The sequence below is a fragment of the Zeugodacus cucurbitae genome, chromosome 5 (assembly GCF_028554725.1).
Source record: "Zeugodacus cucurbitae isolate PBARC_wt_2022May chromosome 5, idZeuCucr1.2, whole genome shotgun sequence".
Classification (NCBI taxonomy): domain Eukaryota; kingdom Metazoa; phylum Arthropoda; class Insecta; order Diptera; family Tephritidae; genus Zeugodacus; species Zeugodacus cucurbitae.
Genome location: NC_071670.1, coordinates 56097675 through 56120795, shown reverse-complemented (window position 1 = coordinate 56120795; position 23121 = coordinate 56097675). Strand labels below are relative to the sequence as shown.

The window sequence follows — 23121 nt, the reverse complement described above, 5'->3', positions numbered from 1 at the left end:
ACAAACACCAAACTCTACAAGTCTCTCATCATTCCCGTCCTACTTTACGGTGCAGAAGCGTGGACGATGTCAACATCCGATGAGTCATGTTGTACGGATGGAAGAAAACACTCCAGCTCTGAAAGTATTCGATGCAGTACCCGCTGGTGGAAGCCGAGTAAGAGGGAGACCTCCACTCCGATGGAAGGACCAGGTGGAGAGGGACCTGTCTTCGCTTGGTATAACCAATTGGCGCCAAACTGCCAGAAGGAGGGATACGTGGCGCGCTGTTTTGGACTCGGCTATAACCGCGTAAGCGGTGTCTACGCCAGTCAAGAAGAAGAATGGTAGATGGAAGCTGCACTCAGATTTTTTTACAAAATGGAAAATGGGCGTGGCGTCGCCCACTTATGAGTCAAAAACGATATCTCAGGAACTACTCGACCGATTTCAATGAAACTTGGTTTGTAATAGTTTCCTTACATCCCAATGATATGTTGTGAAAATAGGCCAAATCGCTTCACAACCACGCCTACTTCCTATATACCAGAACTTTGAAGACAATCTGAATCGTTTACATTACATTATATAAAGTAAGCACTAGTGAAGATATCGGTGCACAACTTTGCACAAATACTATGTTTATAGTGTGGCAGCCCCATTCTAAAAATCGCCGAAATCGGACGATACGTTTTTAAGGCCCCATATATCGAACACGAGGGCCTCGGTGCTTCTAACCTAATATTATGGTTTCCATCTTTCAATGGACTTTATACAATATATATGACGAATAAGTTAAATAAATAAATTGCGAGAGTATAAAATGTTCGGTTACACCCGAACTTAGCCCTTCCTTACTTGTTTCATTTCAAATTGTCGGCTGGGCTATGATACGTTCGTATATAAGCTCCCAAAATTGAAATGAGCCAAGCTGGGTAAAATAAATAAAAAATGCCGTTAGAAAGTTGAAATGCGAAATAATTCCATGAATGTGTCCACAAAAATGTTTCAAAAAAATGGGAAGCCATACATTAACTGACAAACAGAGTTAAAAATATCTCTTCACAAAAGAGATGAGTGGCAAAAAGTTAATACAGAACACCTACTGATACTTTTACAAACGGTGAGCGATGTAAACAAAACAAGCAAATAAATTTTTTTACTAGTAATCACTAGCCTCAATCAATTTAATAACTGAATATTTATGAATATATTAATATATAGAAATTTACGACACTTTTTGATATATACAGATTCTAAATATAATGAAATTAACATGAAATAAAATTAATAAAAATATAAAGCAAAATGCATCAACTAAAATAAAGAAAAATAAAAGATACAGTTGCCGAAAAAAAAACGGAATACTTACTTGCAGTGACTTTAAATCGATGTAGTATTAACAAATCAGACTCTCATATACAAGAAATTATATATTATACTAAATACATTATTCAGATTCAGATAGAAAACGCTTTTAATTATTTTCCTTAGTGTACACGTCATTGCAAATAAAATGGAAAGTGCAAAAATGCCAAAATTGAGTGAAATTGATAAAACAGCAATTTTGGCTTTGCGATCTCAGAACTTGGGTATACGCAAAATTTGTGAATAAATAAAGTTTATTTAGACTACTATCAGTGTTTTTCTTCAAAAATATCCAAAGACTGGGTATATAAAACGCAAAGCTGGCTCCGGACCCCGAAGAGGGCTACTGTCAAGGATGACCGTGAAGACATTAGAACACGGATTATACTACGGCGCCTCCAAAAAGCCGGACGAACTGGCAGTTGGCCATCCAAAAAACCTCTTTTTCTGCAAAAACGCGCCAAAAACGCATCCAGTGCGCTAAATTGCACAAAATTTGGATCAAGAAGTATTGGAGAAAAGCCATATTTTCAGATATATCCAAAATTAACCACTTCGGTACATACGATATGTCGCACGTTCGCAAAAAAGTTGGTGAACGTTTCTATAATTCATGTGTCAGAAGTACCGTTAGGCAGGGGGACCCCAAAGATCTAGGGGTTTTTTTCTAATCATGGTGCTGGAAAGTTGCCCATAATTGATGGAAATGTTAACTTTATTAAATACCAACAGCTCTTACTGGAGAACAAATCGAAAAATTAAATGAAGACATTTTGGTATCTCTATCGTTATTACTATATTAAAAAAAAATGGAGTTTCTATTGTATCGCGTTTAGTTTTAAGAATATTTTTAATAAATTCCATATTTAAAATTCAAATATCGGAAATATTTTATATTGGCTTCTAATAGAAAATGAAAATATTTATTTTTAACTGAAATATTTATTTTTGTTGGAAATACTTATATAAATCTAGTTGCATAACAAATTTTATCAAATAACTCTTTGTTTTCCACTTTTTTGTCCGCTACTGAATATTTCCAAAAATTATTAAAACAGCCACAAAAAATGATGCTATGGTTCTGATATATGAAAATGATAATGGTGGGAAAATAATAATTGCTTGTAGCATTAGTTTAGAAAGCCTTGAAAAAGTAAAAATTTTTGTGTTTTATTAATTCCGTTGTTAGGTTAAACCTACACTTGAGTAATGATATTATATTTTACATTGTGTCCTGTGTGTTATGGTTTTATTTTAAGCCTCTGAATACAAAAAACACATTTTAAGAATTCAAAACAAAAAAATTCAATTAAATTGGGTACAAAAATTTAAAATAATGCGAGATAAGTATGTATGTTTGTAATAAGTTTAATTTTTCATCATTAATTTGCGTTTATTATGTACAAATTATGCAGTTTCATTCACATATTAATTAATAATCTGAATTTTATATATTTTTAATTATAAATAGTTATAAATGTGACTTACATTATTCGAGTATTTCCAATTTCCTTTGCATTTTGAATGAAGTATTAGTCTTTGATATACATATGTATCTGTAACACAGACAGAATACTACATATATGTGTAAATACACTCATCGTTCATATGTTTATATTGGCAATTAACGAAAAGTCTCTTTACTACTTTGTTCGCACTGCTTAATCTTTTCTTTTTTCAAAATGTCATTTGCAAACGGAAACGTCAAAAACGCACGAAAAGGAAATGAAAAATTAAACGCGAGAAAGCGAACCACAAATGCAGGTACATGCAAACGAAATTGTGTTCAACTGGTGTCAACTTCAAAACCAATTTTTTCACATTTTATTTCTGGTTGTTGTTGTAAAATAGCACTTATTGTAACAATTAAACACGATATTGTTATGTATGAGATCTATATAGCGTTTCCCTTTAAGCATTTTACCGAAAACTCACAAACTCACGCAAGTCCACCTTCTTTTAGGTTAGCAATGCAGGCACAACTACCGCGATGCCAATTCAACATTTGCACACATTTATTACATTGCAAACAACACTACACGCATATACAACTATTTAACTATGCGCTAAAATGCTTTTTATACACAACAAACCATTAAATTCTTTAAAATTAATACAATTTCAGACCGACGCGCACTTGATAAAATTATAGCGGTTTAAAATCACGCCACGAACCGAAAATGTCAGAATAACGGAAGTGATAGGAAAAAGGAAAGCACAATAAGCTGTCACCACAATTCGTACTGTACCACATTGACGGGCAACGAGTTACGGGTGATGTAATTTTTAATTTAAAAAACAGCGAAAACCACGTAATTATTTATAATAAAAGATATTTTTTTTATATATATAATAACCCCGCCTTCACATTGTATGGGAAATAAATTATTTTAATCAATAAATTAATTTTGAAATTTTCAAATGTTGCAATATATATTTGTGTTGGCAATGCCCCATCTGACGTTTTGTAGTTGTCAATGAATTTTCAACGGTCGAAGTAGTAGAGCAGTAGCAGCGAACTAAACTCATAAATTTTATTCGCGTAAAGTATATAAATAAGTTAATTAAGCGATTTTAAATATAGCAAAGTGCAAATCCGGTCATATTCAAACAGCGGTTTAACATAAATATCAATTGTTTCATTGGAGAGCAAAAATCAATATTTGTGACGTGAAAACGAAAATTTTATAATGAAAAGCAAAACAACACCCAAAACGATTTGGTATTGGATGCAGTAGTAAAGTCCCGCATACTGACGCAAGCGACGTATCTTATCGATGACGTTTTTATACAAACAAAACACAGTGTAAAATTTACTAAAAATAACAACAGAAGCAAAAAATCGAAATTACACTAAAATCTTTATAATTTTAGTTAGAATTGGATATTAGTAACATTAAGGAAGATGAACACTGATCCGACCATGACTTCAAAGTCAACGACATTATCGTCGTTAAACAGTATACCGACGATATCGGCAGCCGTGTCCAGCTCTGGATTGATAGGAAGTGGAGTTACAGATAGTGACGTGCGTGATGGAGAGCTAGCTTTGAATACAATTGAAGTAGTGCAACGAAAATTCAAGGACAACGAAAAAGTCTTATCGGTAAATTGGCTTGTCTTTTATGTTTTAATTTGCTTTCGTAACATTGAATATTATTCTTCAAGATTTTTGAAGCCTATCAAATCATAGGACAAGAGCATCGAAGTCGCTTGTTGGCATTAGTAGTCTCTGTGGCAGGCGGCACCTACGCAGTTTTCTCACTTGCAACAGCGCGCTTACCGCCACGCAATGTCAATGACTTGTCTATTGATAAGATTTTCGCGTTAAATGAAAGCTTTCAAATAGGCAGTGGTAAATAACTGTGATTTGTACACATGTATATGTACAAAGTTATCATGAAACTAATGTGTATTTGTGTATTCAGATAAAAAGGGTACCATATCGCAATTGCAATTTGATCTAAAAACAGCCGATGAGGCGGCCGTGAAATATTTCTACTACCCAATCATATCAGCCGAGGGCGCATCTGATTTCGAAACGTTTCATGCGCAAATCATATCAGCTAAATTCTCAATGACACACTCAAGCGCGGCCACGGAGTCAATTTTGAGTTATAGTTGGCTTAACGATTACCGACAAATCGGCGAAGTGAAGCAAGAATTGAAACGACGCGAAAATGAATATATCGTTTTCAAAGATTATGTGTGCGTATTGTTGCAATTTACAACTGTATAACTTATTTTAATATTTCATTATCTTTTTTAGCGTTTATTGTGGCACATGGAATGTAAATAATAAACCCTATAGCGACAGTCCTTTGCACTTGTGGCTCTCAAATGGCGAACAACCAGCCGACATATATGCTATTGCGCTACAGGAGTTGGATACATCAGCTAAAGCTATAACTTTCAGTGAAAATCGCCCGGACCCCATGTGGATGTGAGTTTTATCTCATAAAAAGTCTGCAGTTCTGCTTTAATAACTTTATACTTCACATTACAGTAGCAAAATGCTATCAAGTCTACACAAGGCTGGCGAATACGAAGAGTTAACTAGCGTGCGTCTAGTAGGCATGATGTTGACGATCATCATACGCAAACAATTGCGTCCATATATAGCGCGTTGTCGTGTTAAAACCGTTGCACGCGGCGTCTTCAACACACTAGGCAACAAAGGTGGTGTTGCGGTGAGCATACAACTGAATGAAGGAAACCTCTGCTTTGTAAACTCACATCTAGCAGCGCATATGGCCTTCATTGAGGCACGAAATGAAGATTATGCGGGCATCGTACGTGGTTTAGTGTTTGATGATGATCTAAAGCGTACCATCAATGATCATGAGTAAGTGATTCTGCGCATTTTAAGCTTTAATCAACTTTTTTTTAACTACAGCCACATCTTTTGGATTGGTGACTTAAATTATCGCATTGAAGAGCCGCCCGGCTTGCAATTGCCATGTAATCGCGCCTCACCAGACGCTTATGACGTACTCATGAAGTATGATCAGCTACGCATTGAAATGGGTAAAGGCAACTGCTTTGATGGCTACAGTGAAGGGCGTATCAAATTTCGTCCAACCTACAAGTATGATGTAGGTACAGACAATTTTGACAGCAGGTGAGTAATGCAATGGTAAATTTTAATTATTTCACGTACTTTACATTTTATACACTCTTATTTAGTGAGAAACAACGTGCACCGGCATACTGCGATCGTGTGCTGTGGAAAGGTGTGCGCATTGAGCAGTTGGCTTACAATAGCATCATGGAGATACGGCAGAGTGATCACAAGCCCGTCTATGCAATATTTCGTGTAAAAATCAAAACCAAAGATGAGAAACGTTACAAACGTGTACACGAGGAAGTCTTGAAGCTGGTTGACAAACGTGAAAATGAGAATCAACCGCAACTAAGTGTTGATAAAACAGTGCTCGATTTCGGTGTTGTGCGTTTCAACGAGTTGTCAGTGTGTGATTTCACAGTCTCGAATAACTGTCCGATGCCGGTGGAATTTATGTTCAAAGTGAAAGACCCACCTTTGAATGATATATGCGAGAAGTGGTTGCAAGTTGAACCGCGTGCCGAAACGCTAATGACCGATAGCACCAAACGTGTACGCGTCAAATTGCTGGCAGATGTGCGTTCCATAACGGGCTTGTTGAAGAAGATACGCACGACCAATTGGAAATTCGATTTCGACATATTGATTTTGCATGTGAAAAATGGTCCCGATATGTTTCTCACGGTCACCGGTGAATACAAGCCGAGTTGTTTTGGACTTTCAGTGGAAACGCTTTGCCGCACCGATAAACCGGTCAACACGTATACACAAGCGCAAATTAAAGATTTGGTTAGTAATTATACGTCATTATGCTAATAATATGCTTGATTAAACGAATTTCAGATGAACGATGATTCACCGGAATTCCGTGTGACAATGCCACGCGAGTTCTTCTTTCTTATCGACTATTTGCACAAGCAGGGCGTTAAAGTGGAGGGCGCTTTCGAAACATTGGAATATAAACATGCGCGCAGCACGCAATTCAATGTTATACGTGACTGGTTGGACACGTGGTCGAATGAGGAATTTCGTAAGTTGCAATTTTCTACGCTAATTATAAGGAATATAACAGTACTCTCTGCTTTGCACAATTTCCAATTAGCCGGCACACCACAAGCAGCTGCCGAAGCGCTACTCATGCTCTTAGACTTGCCCGAGAAGCCATTACTCGATCCTTTCGTCGAAGATTTGCTACAAACAAATACAGCCGCTGAAGCCATGGAGTTGATATCCTTGTTGAGTTCGCCGCGTCGCAATGTATTCGTGCATTTATGCATGTTTCTACGCCAGGGCATTGAGCGGCAGTACTATAATCTACAGCACGTCGGTATGTACAAACACAAAACAAATTTAAAAAAATCACATAAATTAACTAAAATTTGTATTTTCGCTCACACATACACACACACAGCCAGTGTTTTTGGGCGTGTATTGCTGCGCAACACGACACACACAGGTCGCGATTTTTATCGTGAGACACGCTGTCGCGATTTCATGCATCGCTTCATATCCAGCGACATTGGTGGCACGTTGTCCACAGGTATTGCCGATAGCAGCGGCATAAGCGGTGTGGACGGCAGCGCTGGTGGCGGTGGCAGTGGCAGTAGTGTCGGTGGCGGTGGCGGCGGTGGTGATGGCAGTAATGCTGCACGTATTAATGCAATCAATTAAATGAAATTGAATGTCTATGTACTTGCTTAAGCTGTTAGCAATTATTTACAATGTATTATTTTAGCTTTGTATAACTGTAGTTATTTAATGCTTAAGTTTATGTTATCGGTTTTAATACAATATATAATATATATGTATGTGGCTGCGTGCTAAATTGCTGCAAGCTTGCTGCTCACATCTGTACACATGAATTTATATTGCTTGAAAACGATTTATCGCGCATTAATGACTTAATATAATAGCAATAACAAGTGCGTCTATAATTTATGGCGAGATTGTTTACTTAATGCTCTGCTCTGTATTTAAACGCTTAAACAAATTAGTAATGTAAACACGAATTTCGCACTAAGCAAAAATATATATTAGAAAACAAAGAAAAATAATAATATAAAATATTATAAAAATATTCAACAAAAATAATATAAAAATATGAAATTTATAAAAGAAAAATTTACAACAGCGCAGCTTTTAAAAATGTACTGCGCTTGTTGCACACTCAATGTCTAATATATACATATACATATAAACAACAAAATCTCACGACGCTTTTAAGCGCTAATGGAAACTTTAAGTGTTCTATATACTGTAGAAAATAGTGATTTGTATTTCGTTGGCATTTAGCTAAACCGCAAAAGTAATAATTTTGTGCTATTGGTTAATATAATTGCCTTATTTGCACGTTTTTTCGCTATATTATTTGCGGTTGGAAACTGATATTCCACGGGTTTATCAAAAAAAAATATTGTAAACTAAAGAAAATTGTTTTCATTTTTGCTGCATTTAAGCGTAGTTTCTGCCTAAATGTTGTATGTAATGGTACACACACAAAATATAAATATTACAAATAACAAAATTTAGAGGTTATATATTAGTAATAAGTTGATAAGAAATAGTCAAATTGTCGGTTTGTTAATATGTTTGTCTTAATGTTGAATAATATAATTGAAATTATTACAAAGTGCAAAATAACTAAATAAATGTATGTATGTATATTAACAGCATACCTTTTGATTTTGATTTTCATTTCATTTTTTTGAACACAATACAATTGAATAAAGTCAAATTTTGCCATAAAAATAATTGCACATGAATATGATAAAAATAAACAAAAACGAATATTATTAATTGATAAATATCATTAAAATAAAAATGAATATAAATAAACAAATGTATGTAGTTTCTTTAACACCTGGTCGAAATCACGTAGGATTGCAACGAAATGCAAACGTAAATAAATACAGTGGCGGACAAAAAAAGTGGACACTATAAAAATTTTGTATTTTTTGATTTTAGCTAAAAATAAATAATTTTATAATAAGGAAAGCAAATAAAAACGTTTTATTATAACTAAATAATGTACTTGTTACAATTAATATCCACTTGCTTAATAGTGTTATATTTGTTAATTCGATAGCGATCTCAAGTAAAGTCACTGCAAGTAAGTGTACCATTTTTTGTACGCTACTGTATATGTGCATGTAATATAATATTAGCAGCAGAATACAGAGACTTGGAAGCAGCCGAGTTACAAGTTTATTACATACACTAAGTAAACAACATTAATATTAATGAATAAATTAAAAAAAAAATCTGAAAGTAAAAGTCTCAAAACGATTTAGTATGAAATATGAGTGACTGCTGCGCTCTTTCATCTTTTTTCTTAGCAAATTGCTTAGCTTTTATCTTTAAGTTAACTTTTCCGAAAATGACAAACAAATGACACGTGTGTATTTTCTAAATTTTATTTATCTGCTGAAATACGTTACATACATACGTTATTGTGTATATGCAACTGAAATGTGTGTTTGTTGCAAATTTTTAAATATTTTATTTCTTACATACATACATACGCACTTATTTATCTACGCACATATGTATAAATACTTTTTTTTTGTGTTTTTGTTGTTTTATTTGTCTCACTGCATTAACTAATCAGCTGCTGTTGATTAGTTTAAACAAATGAAGTGTTCACACTTCAATCGATATGCGTACATATGTATGTGTGTATGTGTTTATGTATGTCTATGTAGTTAATTTATATGCATATGGCGAAATTTTTTTTTATTTATGCCAATTCTTTTGTTTTTGTAGGTCATAAAATATTTAATTTAGGCATGTTTAATTGATTTTGCTCGTCGAGTATTGTTGTTGTTAGATTTTTATAGATTTTATTTTATATTTATTAATTGCAAATTTTTTTCGCAATAAACATTAATTAATGTTTTAATTTTTTTAAATTTTTTTTTCTTTATTTTCTATAAAAAACTTGCTTATCACTACAATAAAACGAAAAATATAAAATTAGTATGAATATGTTCAGCTTAATTTACGTTTACTTTGATTTCATTTGGTTTTTATGTATTTTTATTTTAAATCTCCTCTTGTGTATATTATAAAATATGCATTTTTACTTGCTGATATCGCTGTCTTCATTTACTTCCAACTCAATATACACGCATTGCACGACAATTAAAACAAAATATTTGCCTTCTTTTTTAACTACAGTTGAACTTTCCTAACTCGAATCAACATAATCCACAAAAAAAACTTGAGAGTTAGAGATGATTTGTATCAAATTTCTCTTCTATTGGCAATTCAATAGTTCGAGTTATGGAAAACTTCAAATTATGGAAGTTCAACTGTTCATTTTTTATTTTAAATTGAAAATAGTAGTTCAAACTGTCTGAATTCAAACGAAAAATGTTTGCTTACAAAACACCGAGATGTGCGAGGAATATTTTTAAGTATTAACACTCTGTTGTTCAAACTCAATTCTCTACCAATTTCGAAAATAAAAATATATACCAGTTCGGATTCTCGAAAATATAACTAATTCTTATAGAAAACTAATATAAATTAATAATGTTACGCTATAAAATATATATAAATGTGTACGTATATTATTTATATACAAAAGTAACACTCGAGCAAACACTCACCGTCTCATGTCTGCTTGTTGTGCTGTCATCGCTTCACAGCTTCGCTAGTATTAATGACTTGCTTGCTGTTTATGCCACAATTAATGTTGTTATTGTTTTTGTAATAGCAAAAACATGCGCTGTTCTAATTTAAGGAAACACTACTGCGTTGTTACGTCCTCAACCAATTCACTTCGTTTATGTGGTTCCACAAGGCTCAACCCACACCGGCTTAGTCAAGACGTATTTTCTTGTCTGATAACAACAACTGCCCATAGCTTCATATGTGACAACCCAAACCGAATCAAACGAGACAAAAACGCATGTTCGCTTGGTGTGGGTTAGAGCAAAATACGTTTTTGGGTCTTATTAGTCAAAGACGCGTTTGACTAATCCGTTGTGGTTTGAGACTAAGTAATCAAAGTAAATGCTTTTCCATTTTTCATTTTTTTTGTATTTTACATTACAATATTTGATATATTTCTGTTTTGTAACTTAAATAATACAAAAACAACTGAATATATATGTATGTATGTATGTGTGTGTACGTAGTATTATGGTATGGTATGTAAATATTGGAAAGTGTGTGGGTACAAAATTTATGATTTACCGTTACTTGCTGCAAATACATACATACATACACATGTATGTATGTACATATGAATATATTACAATTAAAATTTGTAGAATTAAAAGTAAGAAAAAAGAGAGAAAAAAACAAAATAGAATAATAAATCATAAACTAAATTGCATGTGTTGCTTATTTTATTTTCTTGTTTAATTAAATGTCTCGTTTTTGTTTTTGTTTCTTTTTTTTTTTTTTGTTTTGTTTTCAATGCATACGCCAAATGTTTGCATACTTGCATTTAAGATCGAATCTAAATTATTACACATAAATTGGGGAAAATTCTGAATTAGCCCGCTACATTGATAGGTTTTTGTTTCATTTACCTCACATACATATGATATGTGAGTGTAACGAGTAACGAAGCGGCGTTTCCCCCACTCCTGCTCTGACTACTTATAAATTATTATTATTATTATTTATATAGTGTATTTTCTTACATTTAGATAAGATAAAATTGTTATGAATTATGCTAAAAATTGATTTAACTCAAATAATGTTTGTTTAACACATATATATATATATATAGTAGATATATATATATATATGTATATGTACGTATTAATGTACGTATTGTATATGCAGTGATGTGCCCTTCCTTGAGGAAAAATCAAAAAAGTAAACACACTAGTATTTATGTATGTGTATATGCTTTAAAAACAAAATTTCTACTAAAACTTAATTAGTGTTCACTGTTGCAGTAAAAATCAAAAACGCCTTGTCGCTGTTGCATTCGCTGTGTTGCACTTTCATTGAAATATGTAGTTTTTTTCATTTTAATTTACGTTTTTTTTGTGTGTTTTTTAATTTATAAATAAAACAAAATTGTTACTTTCAAAAATTCCTAAAGTTTGTACGTTAAATACGTTTTACTAAATGTTTTTGTTTGTTTTTGTATTTTTTTTGTTTGCGTGTGGTGTGTGTGTGTTTGTGTGTGTGTGGTGTTCATGATGATAATAAGGAGAACAGTCTGTTGCCATTCACACATCAAATGGCAAACTATATGTATTCCTATTAACTTACATAACTAGACATACATATTCAATTATGTATTCAAATGTATTGCAAGTATTGTTGTTGTGTCTATTTTAGTTAATAATGAAATAAGTTGATTGTTACTTACTAAACGTTATATACTATGGATAATATGTATATATATATATATATATATATATGTATGTATGTAGAGTTAATTCATACATATATTATATGAAATAGTTTGAGGCATATGTTAATGTCTCCGTACTCTCAACTTGCGTCTGCTGCATTGACAGCAGCATTAATGACGTTGCCGAATTTGATATTTTCATCTCTTAAATTCATCATGCATTCATCTACAGCGTGTTAAGTGGTGGGTGGTGGTAGTAGTAGTAGTAGTGCCGCAGCATTCGGGAGCAGAATGCTGCATTAAACCTTCAATATTTAACTAGTTTTCACGTCGTACTTGCAGCCGTATGCGATTTCAGACGTATACTACATTACTGCGTTTGTATTTAGAAGCGATAATTCTCATCTGCCATGTGTATAGCCCACATGAATTTATTTCTTTGAGTTTTATTGAAGATTTTTTCAATTGGCACGCCATGCTTTTTGCACCTGTGAACGTAAATACATAAATTTAGTTTATATAATTTAAAAAAAAATGATTTGTGTGAAGTGTCGTAACGTTACGTTACATTCTACGCACCATGCGACTGTAATACGTGGATCTAAATAGTTCAACTTGGAGGTGCCCAATGCAATTGTCTTGTTCTCATCCCTATCAGTCTCTTGTAATTCCAATTTCTTTAACTGCTCTTTTAGTCTTTCCAACGTCTTTGCCTTCTTGTCAGCCATAACACGCTCTTTTACCGAACCACGCTTAGCAGCTTTCTTAAGATCCTAAAATGAAGAGAAGTTATAGTTTGTAATTAATTTCCAATAAGGAAAATTTAACATTTAGTTGATGCTTTTCAAGCCAATTGGAATACTAAAAGCTTCACTTACATGATACTCCGACTCGGCGTCCTCAATCAAATCGCGCTTCTGACGTATCTTCTCCTTCAAGTTCTCCATTGATTTTTCATGTCCCTTGGGCACTGAACGCTGATGGTTACACAATATGGCTACTGCACGATTGGCGCGGTTATAGGCAAGTAACTTCTCCGCAGGCGACATACTCTCTTCGGTAAGTAAATCTAACTGGTTTTGTAATGTAATTGAGGCGTTGTAGGTACGGAACACTTTGGCAGTGAGTCCTATTAAAAACAAAAAGAATGGAAAATAATATTGATAGAATTTGCTAATATAGTTGTGTGCATTTTATAAACCCACCTTCCATAAGCTCCTTTAAATGTTCATTGAGCACTTGCGTGTTAAGACGGTCGAATAGATCGTCTCCTTCCTTTTTGTTCTCCAAAAAGAGTTCTAGATTCTTGAAGACGCGTTTCTCAACCTCAACTTCGTTGTAGTAGCGAATTGAATCTTTACCCAGGAAATCGAATATGACGACATTCTCTTTACCGTTTAATTGTTTTTCAAGCTTAACGTGTTCAACGCGCAGCGAACAACAACCTACGGTATCAGCTTGATCCTCGTCCTTTTCATTACCAGCTCTTAGCGCCAATTTATCAATGAAATACAAAGCGACGGCCCGTTGGCGTACACGCATCTCTTTCGATTTCCATTCATCACGATATGTGGCACGTATTTTGTCTATAGATTTAGCTAAACGTCGGGCAGTTTCATATTTAATGTGATCCTTTTCACCTTTCAACTTCGACGAGGGATTTAACATAATATACTTCACTTGACCTTGCACATTCTCTGTCCACGATGCCAACCATGTAACTGTGTTATCATGACGCACCTCCTTCCATCGGTGACCCGATGGTGGTGGTGGAATTTTCGATTCTTTACCACAGTTAATAGACACGTCTTCAGCTTGAATTCGCCGCTTAATCATACCCATTTTGGGATGTTCACCACGACCACGAAACAGACCTGGCGGCTCTAATCTGAAATTTCCGATCTTTTCTTTGTGGCCATCAATGATGCATATGCCGTACTCCTTCATTAAGGCTTCATTTTCCAACTTTTTAGCCAGTTTTTCCTCTTTTGAAGCACCCTTACGTTTCTCGGATTCTGCAGTGAAAAATCTGAACATTTCCTCAAAATTGCACTTGTTGAAGTCTTTTATTATTTCACGTTCTTTCGATGTCATAGTCTTTCGAAAATCTTTGAAGAAGTTGTCATTGAAAATTTGTTTTGTGCAGTAATCATGGTTTAACATTTTTGCATAGAATGTTGCTGCCTCCTCAGTCTCTGAAGACAACTCCATGGGTTTGCCATCGTAATAGAAACGTACATTTTTCGGTACACGTTCATATGGTGGCGCAAAAACAGGTCCTTTATGCTCTAATGTATTCCATTTTACACCATCTTCACGCTTCTCTTCTTCCCACCTGAAATGTTTATTTAGAACAGCGACTTTAGTTTTCAACTTTTTTGTTGGGGATTTCGGAACAGCCTTAACAACTGATTGGGTACTAAATGATATTGTTGTTTTTGTACTAAACTTCGAAGCATGCACATTCGTATGAGCAACGTAAAAGACACGATTCCAATATGCTGACTTTCCGCTACTTATGGCGAAGACAACGCGTTCTCGTGAGAACATAAACACTTTCGTTGCCTTCGCCAGCGGTGATGTTAACCACATTATGCAAACCGTACATCGCACACGAAAATACTATACTACAGTGAATGACATATAAACCTAACCTCAAATATTTTTTGTAGCCAATATGACAACTACATAGGCTGCTAAACTGTTTGCGTCATACACTGGCTCTATAACTAAAATCAGCTGTTAACTAGACAAGCAATCAGCTGACAACACGATATTAAAACAACGAGAGTGAACTAATAAAAGTAATCAAACATTAAAAAAAAATTAATCTTACCATCTCCAGACTTCCTCTTCTTCTTCCTCCTTCTTCTTGCGTTTAGTTGGAGTAGTAGTCTCCTGTTTAACTTGCGTCTGCGGCTCGGTCTGTAAGATAATTTTTTACATAAAAATACAACAATTCCTACTATATTTTGTTGTTCATACCTTCTTGGCCTTCTTCTTCTTGGGTTTTGATTCCCCATATTCCTCTTCTTCCTCTTCCTTAACACGTTTCTTTTTATTCTTGGTCTTCCCTGACGATGACTCTTTCTTAGCCTTCTTTCTTGCCAACAATGGCACATCCTCATCGTCATCTTCCTCCACCTCCGCTTTTATTTTTCGCTTTGCTAGTGGTATATCCTCTTCATCCTCCTCGTCCTCAACAACTGGAGTAATCGGTTTAGCATTTGCCTTACGCATAGCCAATGGGACATCTTCCTCGTCATCCTCATACTCTTGATTTTCCGGCTCCTGTTTGAACATACTATCTTCGTCAGCGCTGGCCTCCTCTTTTACGACAAACGAAGGCTCATCCTCTTTAAACTGCGACATTGAATAGTCACATGAGCTCGCTTGCGAAATATTAATATTTTGTTCTTCCATCTTAATATCTGGCTTTTCTTCATAACCATCTTTGCCATGACCGTTCTCAAAACCAGTATTTGATTCGTCCATGTAATCATTACCAACTTGCTCTCGTCGAAGTGCTGCAAAATCAGTATTATAACCATTTGACTGTGAATCATATAGAGGCTGTGAGATCGGCTCTGGTTTAATGAATTCCCCATCTATTAATTTGGATTTGTCAACAGATGAAGATTTTGAAGAACTAGAGCTGGAATGTTTATGTTTCGAAGATGATGAACTACGATGGCGATCCTTATCCTTATCCCGTGAGCTAGAGGAGGATGAAGACGATTTGTGGTGGCGATCTCGTTCCTTGTCTTTGTCTTTACTCGAAGAGGAGCTACTACTCTCTTTGCGTTCGCGATCTTTATCTTTGCGTTCCTTATCCTTTGAAGAGCTTTTGTGAGAGCTTGACGATGACGATGATGTTTTATGTCTATCTTTGTCTTTATCACGATGACTCGAACTTGAACTGGAGCTATGCTTGCCATCGCGTTCTTTATCCCGATGTTTATCCTTACTACTGGACGATGAACTGCTATGGTGTTTATCTTTATCGCTAAATTGTGAATTATAAATAACCACTAAGTTTAGTCTAAGCAATAATTTGTATATAGTACAAGTCGCCTTACCGACTGCTACTCTTATGATCTTTCGAACTTGAGCTTGAACTTTTGTGATCACGTTCGCGATCACGATGTTTATCCTTACTCGAAGATTTATGTTTACTACTACTGCTGCTACCACTGTGATGACCATTACTGACACCATTCACTTGCACCAGCTCAGATGACCCATTCTGAGTCTTGATGTCCTAAAAATAAAAAAATATATATTTAATATTGACTATAATTTCATATTTATAAAAGAACATCATTAGTATAAAAAAATCATATTTATAAAAAAAAATATATTTATAAAAAAAATTTATATTTATAAAAAAATCGAAAAATTATATTATTGAATAGTATATACGATTATTTGTGTATGCCTGTTTCGCTACTAGTATCACGTACAAAACATTATTGCATTCGCTAAGCGAACCCCAAGCATCATAAAACAAGTTTCTAATACTTTTTATTGTGAGGTTAGAGCAAAAAATTTTGGTTATTTGTATTCACTATGCCAAAAACAAGAAAATTAGTTGTAGACCCACAACAACTGAGAAAAACATGTGAGAGAATTGACCACGTGTTACATATTGCATCTAAATATAAGCCAAAACTGCCGGCTATTATTTAGCTCTCTAGTTTATACTCAAAATAGAAACTATTTAGCGGAATCTCTTTAAAATAAAAAAAAAATCGAAATAATAGAAAATATTAGACAAAGGTAATCCCGACCAGCTGACAATTAATCAAAATATGTACACAACTAATGTTTACGTATGTTTGTATGTATGTGGACTTTTTTAGAGAAAAATGAATTATTAGCATCAGTCAACGAGCACGTTGTCCACACCTCCATTCACACGAGTTGCTCAATAATGCGACGATTTGTACGCTCTTTTCTATTTTATGCATAAATTAAACTGGCAAAAACAAAACTATCGACGACGATACTATACATAGATGGCTTTGACATTGCTATTAACGTATAAGTGGAATTTATTCTTCATTCTAGTTAATATGGAACACTATTGTCTTTTAATTATATAACAAATAAATCGAATAGATATATATATTTTAATAATCTACTCATAGACAGTACCTATACTAATTAAAAGACACAGAGATAATTTAAATATCACATGTGTATATGTATTATCGCTTGCAATGTGTGCTTCAGCAGATATAGCTATGGGTATTGTCGTTTATCGCTCACTCTTGAAAGTAATAATAAAAATTTACCTTTTCTACTTGTATATAGTCTATACAGTGCCCCTGGGGACAACACATGCTATGTTAATGAATGATTTTTGTGCTATATACATATACATCGTTGTACATACATACATATGTATAAGCGGAATTTCCGACGTGTTGATCTACTTCCCAATATTGCTTTCTTGCATTGCCGAATGAGTTCTCCAACTGATTTAAGACTTGATATAGTGTGCTCTTTATTGTGAGTGCGTCACTTGGTTTAGTGATAAAACAACGATACATTCATATGTACAAAGGTGCAATACACATGATTTCAGCTCCTAGCATTTAAATTTGTTATGTATTTCAAAAGAATACAATCGAATAAGAATCAGCAATAGTGAAAGCAAAAACACAACAACATATAATTATGTAGCATTATTTTCATTTCACACTAATATGTATTATAGATCCGTAATAATAATGCTGACGATCAGCTCAGCAACTGATCACAACCTGGAGCCCATTCAACTACAACAGCGGCAGGTAACAAAGCGAAAAAAAATAATAAAAATAACGAATACTCACAAAAAAGAGAAGAGGCGAATAACCTACAAGATTTTTTTCTGCTCCGATGTACATGTACAAATAAATACGTATGTATATATACACGTGCACATGTACGTATGTATATGCATTGAATGTTGTTTTATTTGAAAAACTGCAGTGGTTTTTAGCCACAATTGTTCGACCTTAAATAAAAGGAGCCCAATTCAAATATGTACATATACGTTCATTATAACAAGCAAGGCGTAGTATGCAACAACTCGCAAGAAACTGGAATATTGTGAAAATAATATTAGCACAGCTTTTAGAAATGTTTAAGTCAACCCGAAATCGAGACTATATGCATGTTGGAAGTGAAAAGAATTCAAAATGTAAACTAGTTAAGGCATATGTTTTACTTTACTTATAGGTCATACACATGTATCCACATGTATACATACATACATTCATGTTTGTGAGTGCAAAAAGTTCTGAAGCCACTCTTTGGAGCAATAGTACATCACCTGTACATGACCATTTGAGAGCATGTTTATATGCAGATATAGATGCGAAGGAAGTAAATGTAAACAACATTACTAAAAACAAGTCAATAAAAGCGAACAAGCCAATTTTCAAAGTGAACGAAATCAAACGAAAATGGTGGAAACTGCATGGGAAACTTGGTAGTTGGGAAAATTTAATTGTGTGAAGCCAACTCATAAATCAAGGGATGCAAAAGAACAGGGTAGTTGTTGTTGTGGTGGTTAGTTCTAAACGCTGCTTATCTATAAAATAAAACAAACAATACAATTTCCTCTTTCACTTACTTGATACCTACTCTAATAAGAAATTAACCTGTTATTTGTGATTAATTTTACGCATATAACAACAAAACTGTATAAAATTTTGCATTTTACTGAAGTAATAGTTTAAAGAAGCGATATGTAAGTACCCAACTAATACATATTGCTTTGAAAAGGATTAAGCAAATACACAACTTCTCGCCAACATCAAAAATTAATCTAACAACATATGTAAATACAATTAATTTTTTTAATAATATATTTTGATATTCACATAGAATGCCAAAAAAGTTACGAAAATTTTTACAAAAGCTTTCGATATTAATTTTTTGACATTCGTTTGGGTGATCTGCCTACCACTCTCGCAGTCAATACTCCGATGTTCCAGAAAAGACTTTGAAAATTTTTACGCCACCACCGAGCAACCACGACAATGTCTACGAAAACCTTACATGTCGTACGGCTCACTCGCTCACTCTATCTACTCGACTCGTATTCGCTATTACTTGTACTTAGTGCTGCGTTTATTGCGCTGCTTCCATCTTTGACTTTCCCTGTAACAAACAGCCAGAAAGCTACAACACAGCACTACACCGCATATTGCAAACTAAATACTGGAACTTTTACATGGTAAACACAATCTACCGAATCTAAATAATTAACCTGGTACAAAACCTAAAGAAGATGGACATATAGGATTTTTTAGGCCATAAAAAATACTGCGTTTCCTAAAAACAAATTTTTATAGGATTTTTTTTTTGGTTGTATTTTGCATTGTTACTACTTCGGCACACAGGTAATACAGCAATATTTGTTGGTGTTTTGCTGATTTTGTCCGTTGTATTGCATTTTGCTCATGTATGCTGTTGGGGACTTGTCGCCATTTTCATGAAAAACTTGACGTTTTCATTTCAAGGCGATCGCGTTGGGGCCGACAAATCGCACAGACAGACAATTACTACTTAAACAAAGGAAATATGCATTTTATATATTGCTGACATATTTGCACTGAAAATGCATTTACATTTCCGTTTTAATGTACACTTGTTTGTGCATAATTTTTCTAAAAATCTTATGGGAATTTGTAGAAATATCTGAAAAATTATATAAAATTTCACCGTTAACATAATTACTACTTACATTCTCGGGTGCCACATCCACGCTCATTTTTACAGTCTCGACAACGAAAATTCACACGAAAATTCCGAAGATTCCACGCACACACTTATCTGCTTTGATTAGCAGCTAAAAATTACTTATTTCAGCCACTTAACACGAGATGAAATGTAAAAGCAACGAGCCACACGGCAAAGGCAAAAGTGCTATGAAAATTTTCAAAGTCTCGCCTCGCCACACAAAATGGAACTTAGAAAAATTCTGTGTGTGTCGAATGAATGTACTAGAGTAGATTGTGTGATTGCAAAATGACTGCCTTTCATGCTTAGGACTTTCCGACCATGACAGGTTTACCATTGCGACAATACAAAACGTAGTAGACGCTCATGAGTGCCATTTCTTATAGTTCTTCATCATCTTATGTTGTTAATGTACAATAATAGAACAGTTTTCGTGCCATCTGAAAGACGTTTAATTTTTAATATAAGGAATTTGTGTTAATTTCGAGATATAATATACATTCAGCACGTACTCACTCTGAATATGCAACCCTGCGGTTGAAGTTTGTAATAGATTCAAATATACATCTATTCCGTTTACTCTTACTCATTTCGTTGGTTTCACGAAAATGTGTATTTCATTTTGTTTCATTCATCTTGCAATGATGCCGGTTAAAGAAAACAGCAAAGTGAAAAGCATGTATGGTTAAATGACCGAAAATAGTGCGTACACTTTCTCTCGTTCTTATCAAAATAAAATAGGGTGTTTCAGAAGCAATAGATATTTTGAATAGTAAAATAAGAAAATATTTAAAAATCAACCACAAATCATATATATTTTGCTCTACCTCTTGATAAATATTAAAATCGCTCTAACTTTGTATATCTATCTATGATTATTTTGTTTGCTAATTGCAATTAAGCGATTAACTGAATAATTTTAATAAATTTAAACAGCGCTTTGTCAACACTCTATGTCAAACAGCTTTTGTTTATCGTTTTTGACAGCAGTAAACAGCTGATTTCAAGTTTTTCATTTTTTTAATAAAGTGCAGTAAACAAATGGTTTACATTCGTGAAAAATAATGCGAATATGGTAATAAACAAAATACGATATAATGAAACCAAGTGTATATGTTTTTGTTTTTTACAGTATGGTCACGGATTTCTTTTATCCAAGTATAGGCGGTGTAGAGGAACACGTTTTCAATTTATCGCAAATCTTATTAACCCACGGTCATAAAGTGAGTCATTGAACGAGCGATCTTAATGTGCATTATGAACTCAACCTTTACCTTTCCACATACAGGTCATTGTGTTAACACACTCGTATGGCGATTGCAAAGGCATTCGTTACTTAACGAATGGTTTAAAAGTTTATTATTTACCAATTAAGCCATTTTACAATCAATGTATACTGCCAACAATACTTTGTCAAATACCTCTGATCCGATGTGTGCTACTAAGGGAATGTATAGAAGTTGTGCATGGACACTCTGCGTTCAGTACATTGGCACATGAAGCAAATATTATAGGCAATATGCTAGGTTTAAGGGTAAGTTGGAGGAGCGAACGACAAAAGCATGTATTAAAATTCTAAAATTTGGTTACAGACTGTTTTCACGGATCATAGCCTCTTCGGCTTTGCTGATTTGTCGGCCGTTTTCACTAATAAAATGTTGCAGATTAATTTGGCCAATGTAAACCACTGCATCTGTGTCTCTCATATTGGTGAGTCTACCAATATCTACTGATACGTCAATGTTGAATATTTTTTTTTAATTTTATTTTTATTTATGAACAGGTAAAGAAAATACTGTGTTGCGTGCACGCATACCGAAAGAGAATGTTTCGGTCATACCAAATGCTGTCGACACTGCCTTATTTACACCGGATCCAAGTAAACGGCCCTCAGACGGCAAAAGTAAGCAATTCAAACTTCTGTATTTACAAAATATATGCATTACTAAAAATATAATTTTTTAATTCAGTTAACATTGTGGTTGCCTCGCGACTTGTGTACCGTAAGGGAATCGATTTATTAGCTGGTGTCATTCCACGTTTTAGGTATACGCCTAATATAAATTTTATAGTAGTAGGTGATGGACCAAAGCGAGACCTACTCGAAGAGATACGAGAAAAGGCCAATATGCAAGATCGAGTAGAGTTGATTGGAGCAGTTGAACATTCTCAAGTTCGCGACATTCTTGTACGCGGGCACATTTTCGTAAATACATCGCTTACTGAGGCGTATTGTATGGCTATAGTGGAAGCAGCTTCATGTGGTTTACAAGTGGTTTCCACTCGTGTGGGTGGTATACCCGAAGTTTTACCATCGAATTTAATCATTCTTACGGATCCTGAAGTCGATTCCGTTTACCAAGGCGTACTCAAAGCTCTTGACCGATACACACAGTTTTGCAAAAAACAAAAGCTACACCCAGTCGCAGCAGGCATTGAAAAGAATTACAGTATTTATAGTAACGGTATTTCAAACGGAAATGCTGCAAATTCTACAAAACCTAGTAAACGGAAGAACAATAAAAAATCAACAAATTCGGTAGTAAATATACAAAAGGAACCAAGAAATATTGGAGATTTTGAAAATCATGAAGATGACGCAGTGCTTTGCCCATATAAATGCAATGAAATTGTGTCAACGTTGTACAATTGGGAGAATGTTACACAGCGCACCGAGAAAGTATATATGCGTATTTTAGCCGAACCTGAGAAATCACTTGGCGATCTACTTTACGGTTACCTACGCAGTAAAGTTTGGCCATTCCTGCTGGTGATATCTATGGCACATGTTATACTCTTGTTTTTGGAATATTTACGTCCACGTCGATATATGGAAAAAGCCAAAGAACTGACACTCTTGAGAAAACAGTAAACTAGATTTAATTTTGATTATGAACATATATGTACATTTAGTTTAAATTGAAATTATTATAATGCAATATATTTTTTTAAGTAAAAACAAACCATTTGTTTGGTGCATTTTAAATAATTTTACTTGTGACATATGTATATATGTATTTCGCTTTTACAAAACCAAATATAATAATATAATATTAAAATCTTATTTTGTGTTATTATTGCATCTACATTTTATGTTGGATTTCATGATTATTCTGAATTATGAGAAACGTTCCCAAAAAGGATTTTACTA

The 23121-nt window shown here is 34.1% G+C and overlaps 3 protein-coding genes and 1 long non-coding RNA gene across 6 annotated transcripts in view; 2 read left to right on the top strand and 2 right to left on the bottom strand.

The window, feature by feature from the left end:
• The window catches only part of LOC114803616 (uncharacterized), a 299076-nt gene extending 295464 nt beyond the window's left edge, over nucleotides 1-3612 (bottom strand). For both annotated transcript variants that reach the window (XR_008471609.1, XR_008471610.1), the window contains exon 1: nucleotides 2836-3612. This is a non-coding gene — a long non-coding RNA (uncharacterized LOC114803616). The remainder of the gene's footprint in view (nucleotides 1-2835) is intronic.
• Nucleotides 3613-3814: 202 nt separating this feature from the next.
• On the top strand, nucleotides 3815-8103 carry LOC105209058 (type II inositol 1,4,5-trisphosphate 5-phosphatase). Of its 2 annotated transcripts, XM_011179226.3 has the most exons (11): nucleotides 3815-4153; nucleotides 4222-4453; nucleotides 4516-4702; nucleotides 4776-5055; nucleotides 5117-5290; nucleotides 5354-5692; nucleotides 5744-5968; nucleotides 6034-6700; nucleotides 6755-6941; nucleotides 7014-7238; nucleotides 7323-8103. In XM_011179226.3, exons 2-11 carry the CDS (start codon nucleotides 4253-4255, stop codon nucleotides 7580-7582), a joined length of 2745 nt encoding a protein of 914 aa, XP_011177528.1. In that variant the 5' UTR covers nucleotides 3815-4153; nucleotides 4222-4252; the 3' UTR covers nucleotides 7583-8103. The 2 variants fall into 2 exon arrangements, with proteins under 2 accessions (XP_011177528.1, XP_028894084.1); XM_029038251.2 differs by having other exon boundaries at nucleotides 3815-4453.
• Nucleotides 8104-11243: 3140 nt separating this feature from the next.
• On the bottom strand, nucleotides 11244-20252 carry LOC105209057 (DNA topoisomerase 1). The gene is made up of 8 exons (XM_011179225.3): nucleotides 19975-20252; nucleotides 16313-16494; nucleotides 15219-16239; nucleotides 15070-15158; nucleotides 13439-14568; nucleotides 13112-13362; nucleotides 12813-13006; nucleotides 11244-12721 (listed from the first exon to the last, which is right to left on the bottom strand). The coding sequence occupies exons 1-8, from the start codon at nucleotides 19999-20001 to the stop codon at nucleotides 12619-12621; spliced, it is 2997 nt and encodes a 998-aa protein (XP_011177527.1). The 5' UTR covers nucleotides 20002-20252; the 3' UTR covers nucleotides 11244-12618.
• A 644-nt stretch (nucleotides 20253-20896) lies between these two features.
• On the top strand, nucleotides 20897-22933 carry LOC105209056 (phosphatidylinositol N-acetylglucosaminyltransferase subunit A). The gene is made up of 6 exons (XM_011179224.3): nucleotides 20897-21045; nucleotides 21103-21193; nucleotides 21259-21504; nucleotides 21563-21680; nucleotides 21754-21873; nucleotides 21941-22933. Exons 1-6 carry the CDS (start codon nucleotides 21035-21037, stop codon nucleotides 22840-22842), a joined length of 1488 nt encoding a protein of 495 aa, XP_011177526.1. The 5' UTR covers nucleotides 20897-21034; the 3' UTR covers nucleotides 22843-22933.
• Nucleotides 22934-23121: the final 188 nt, after the last annotated feature.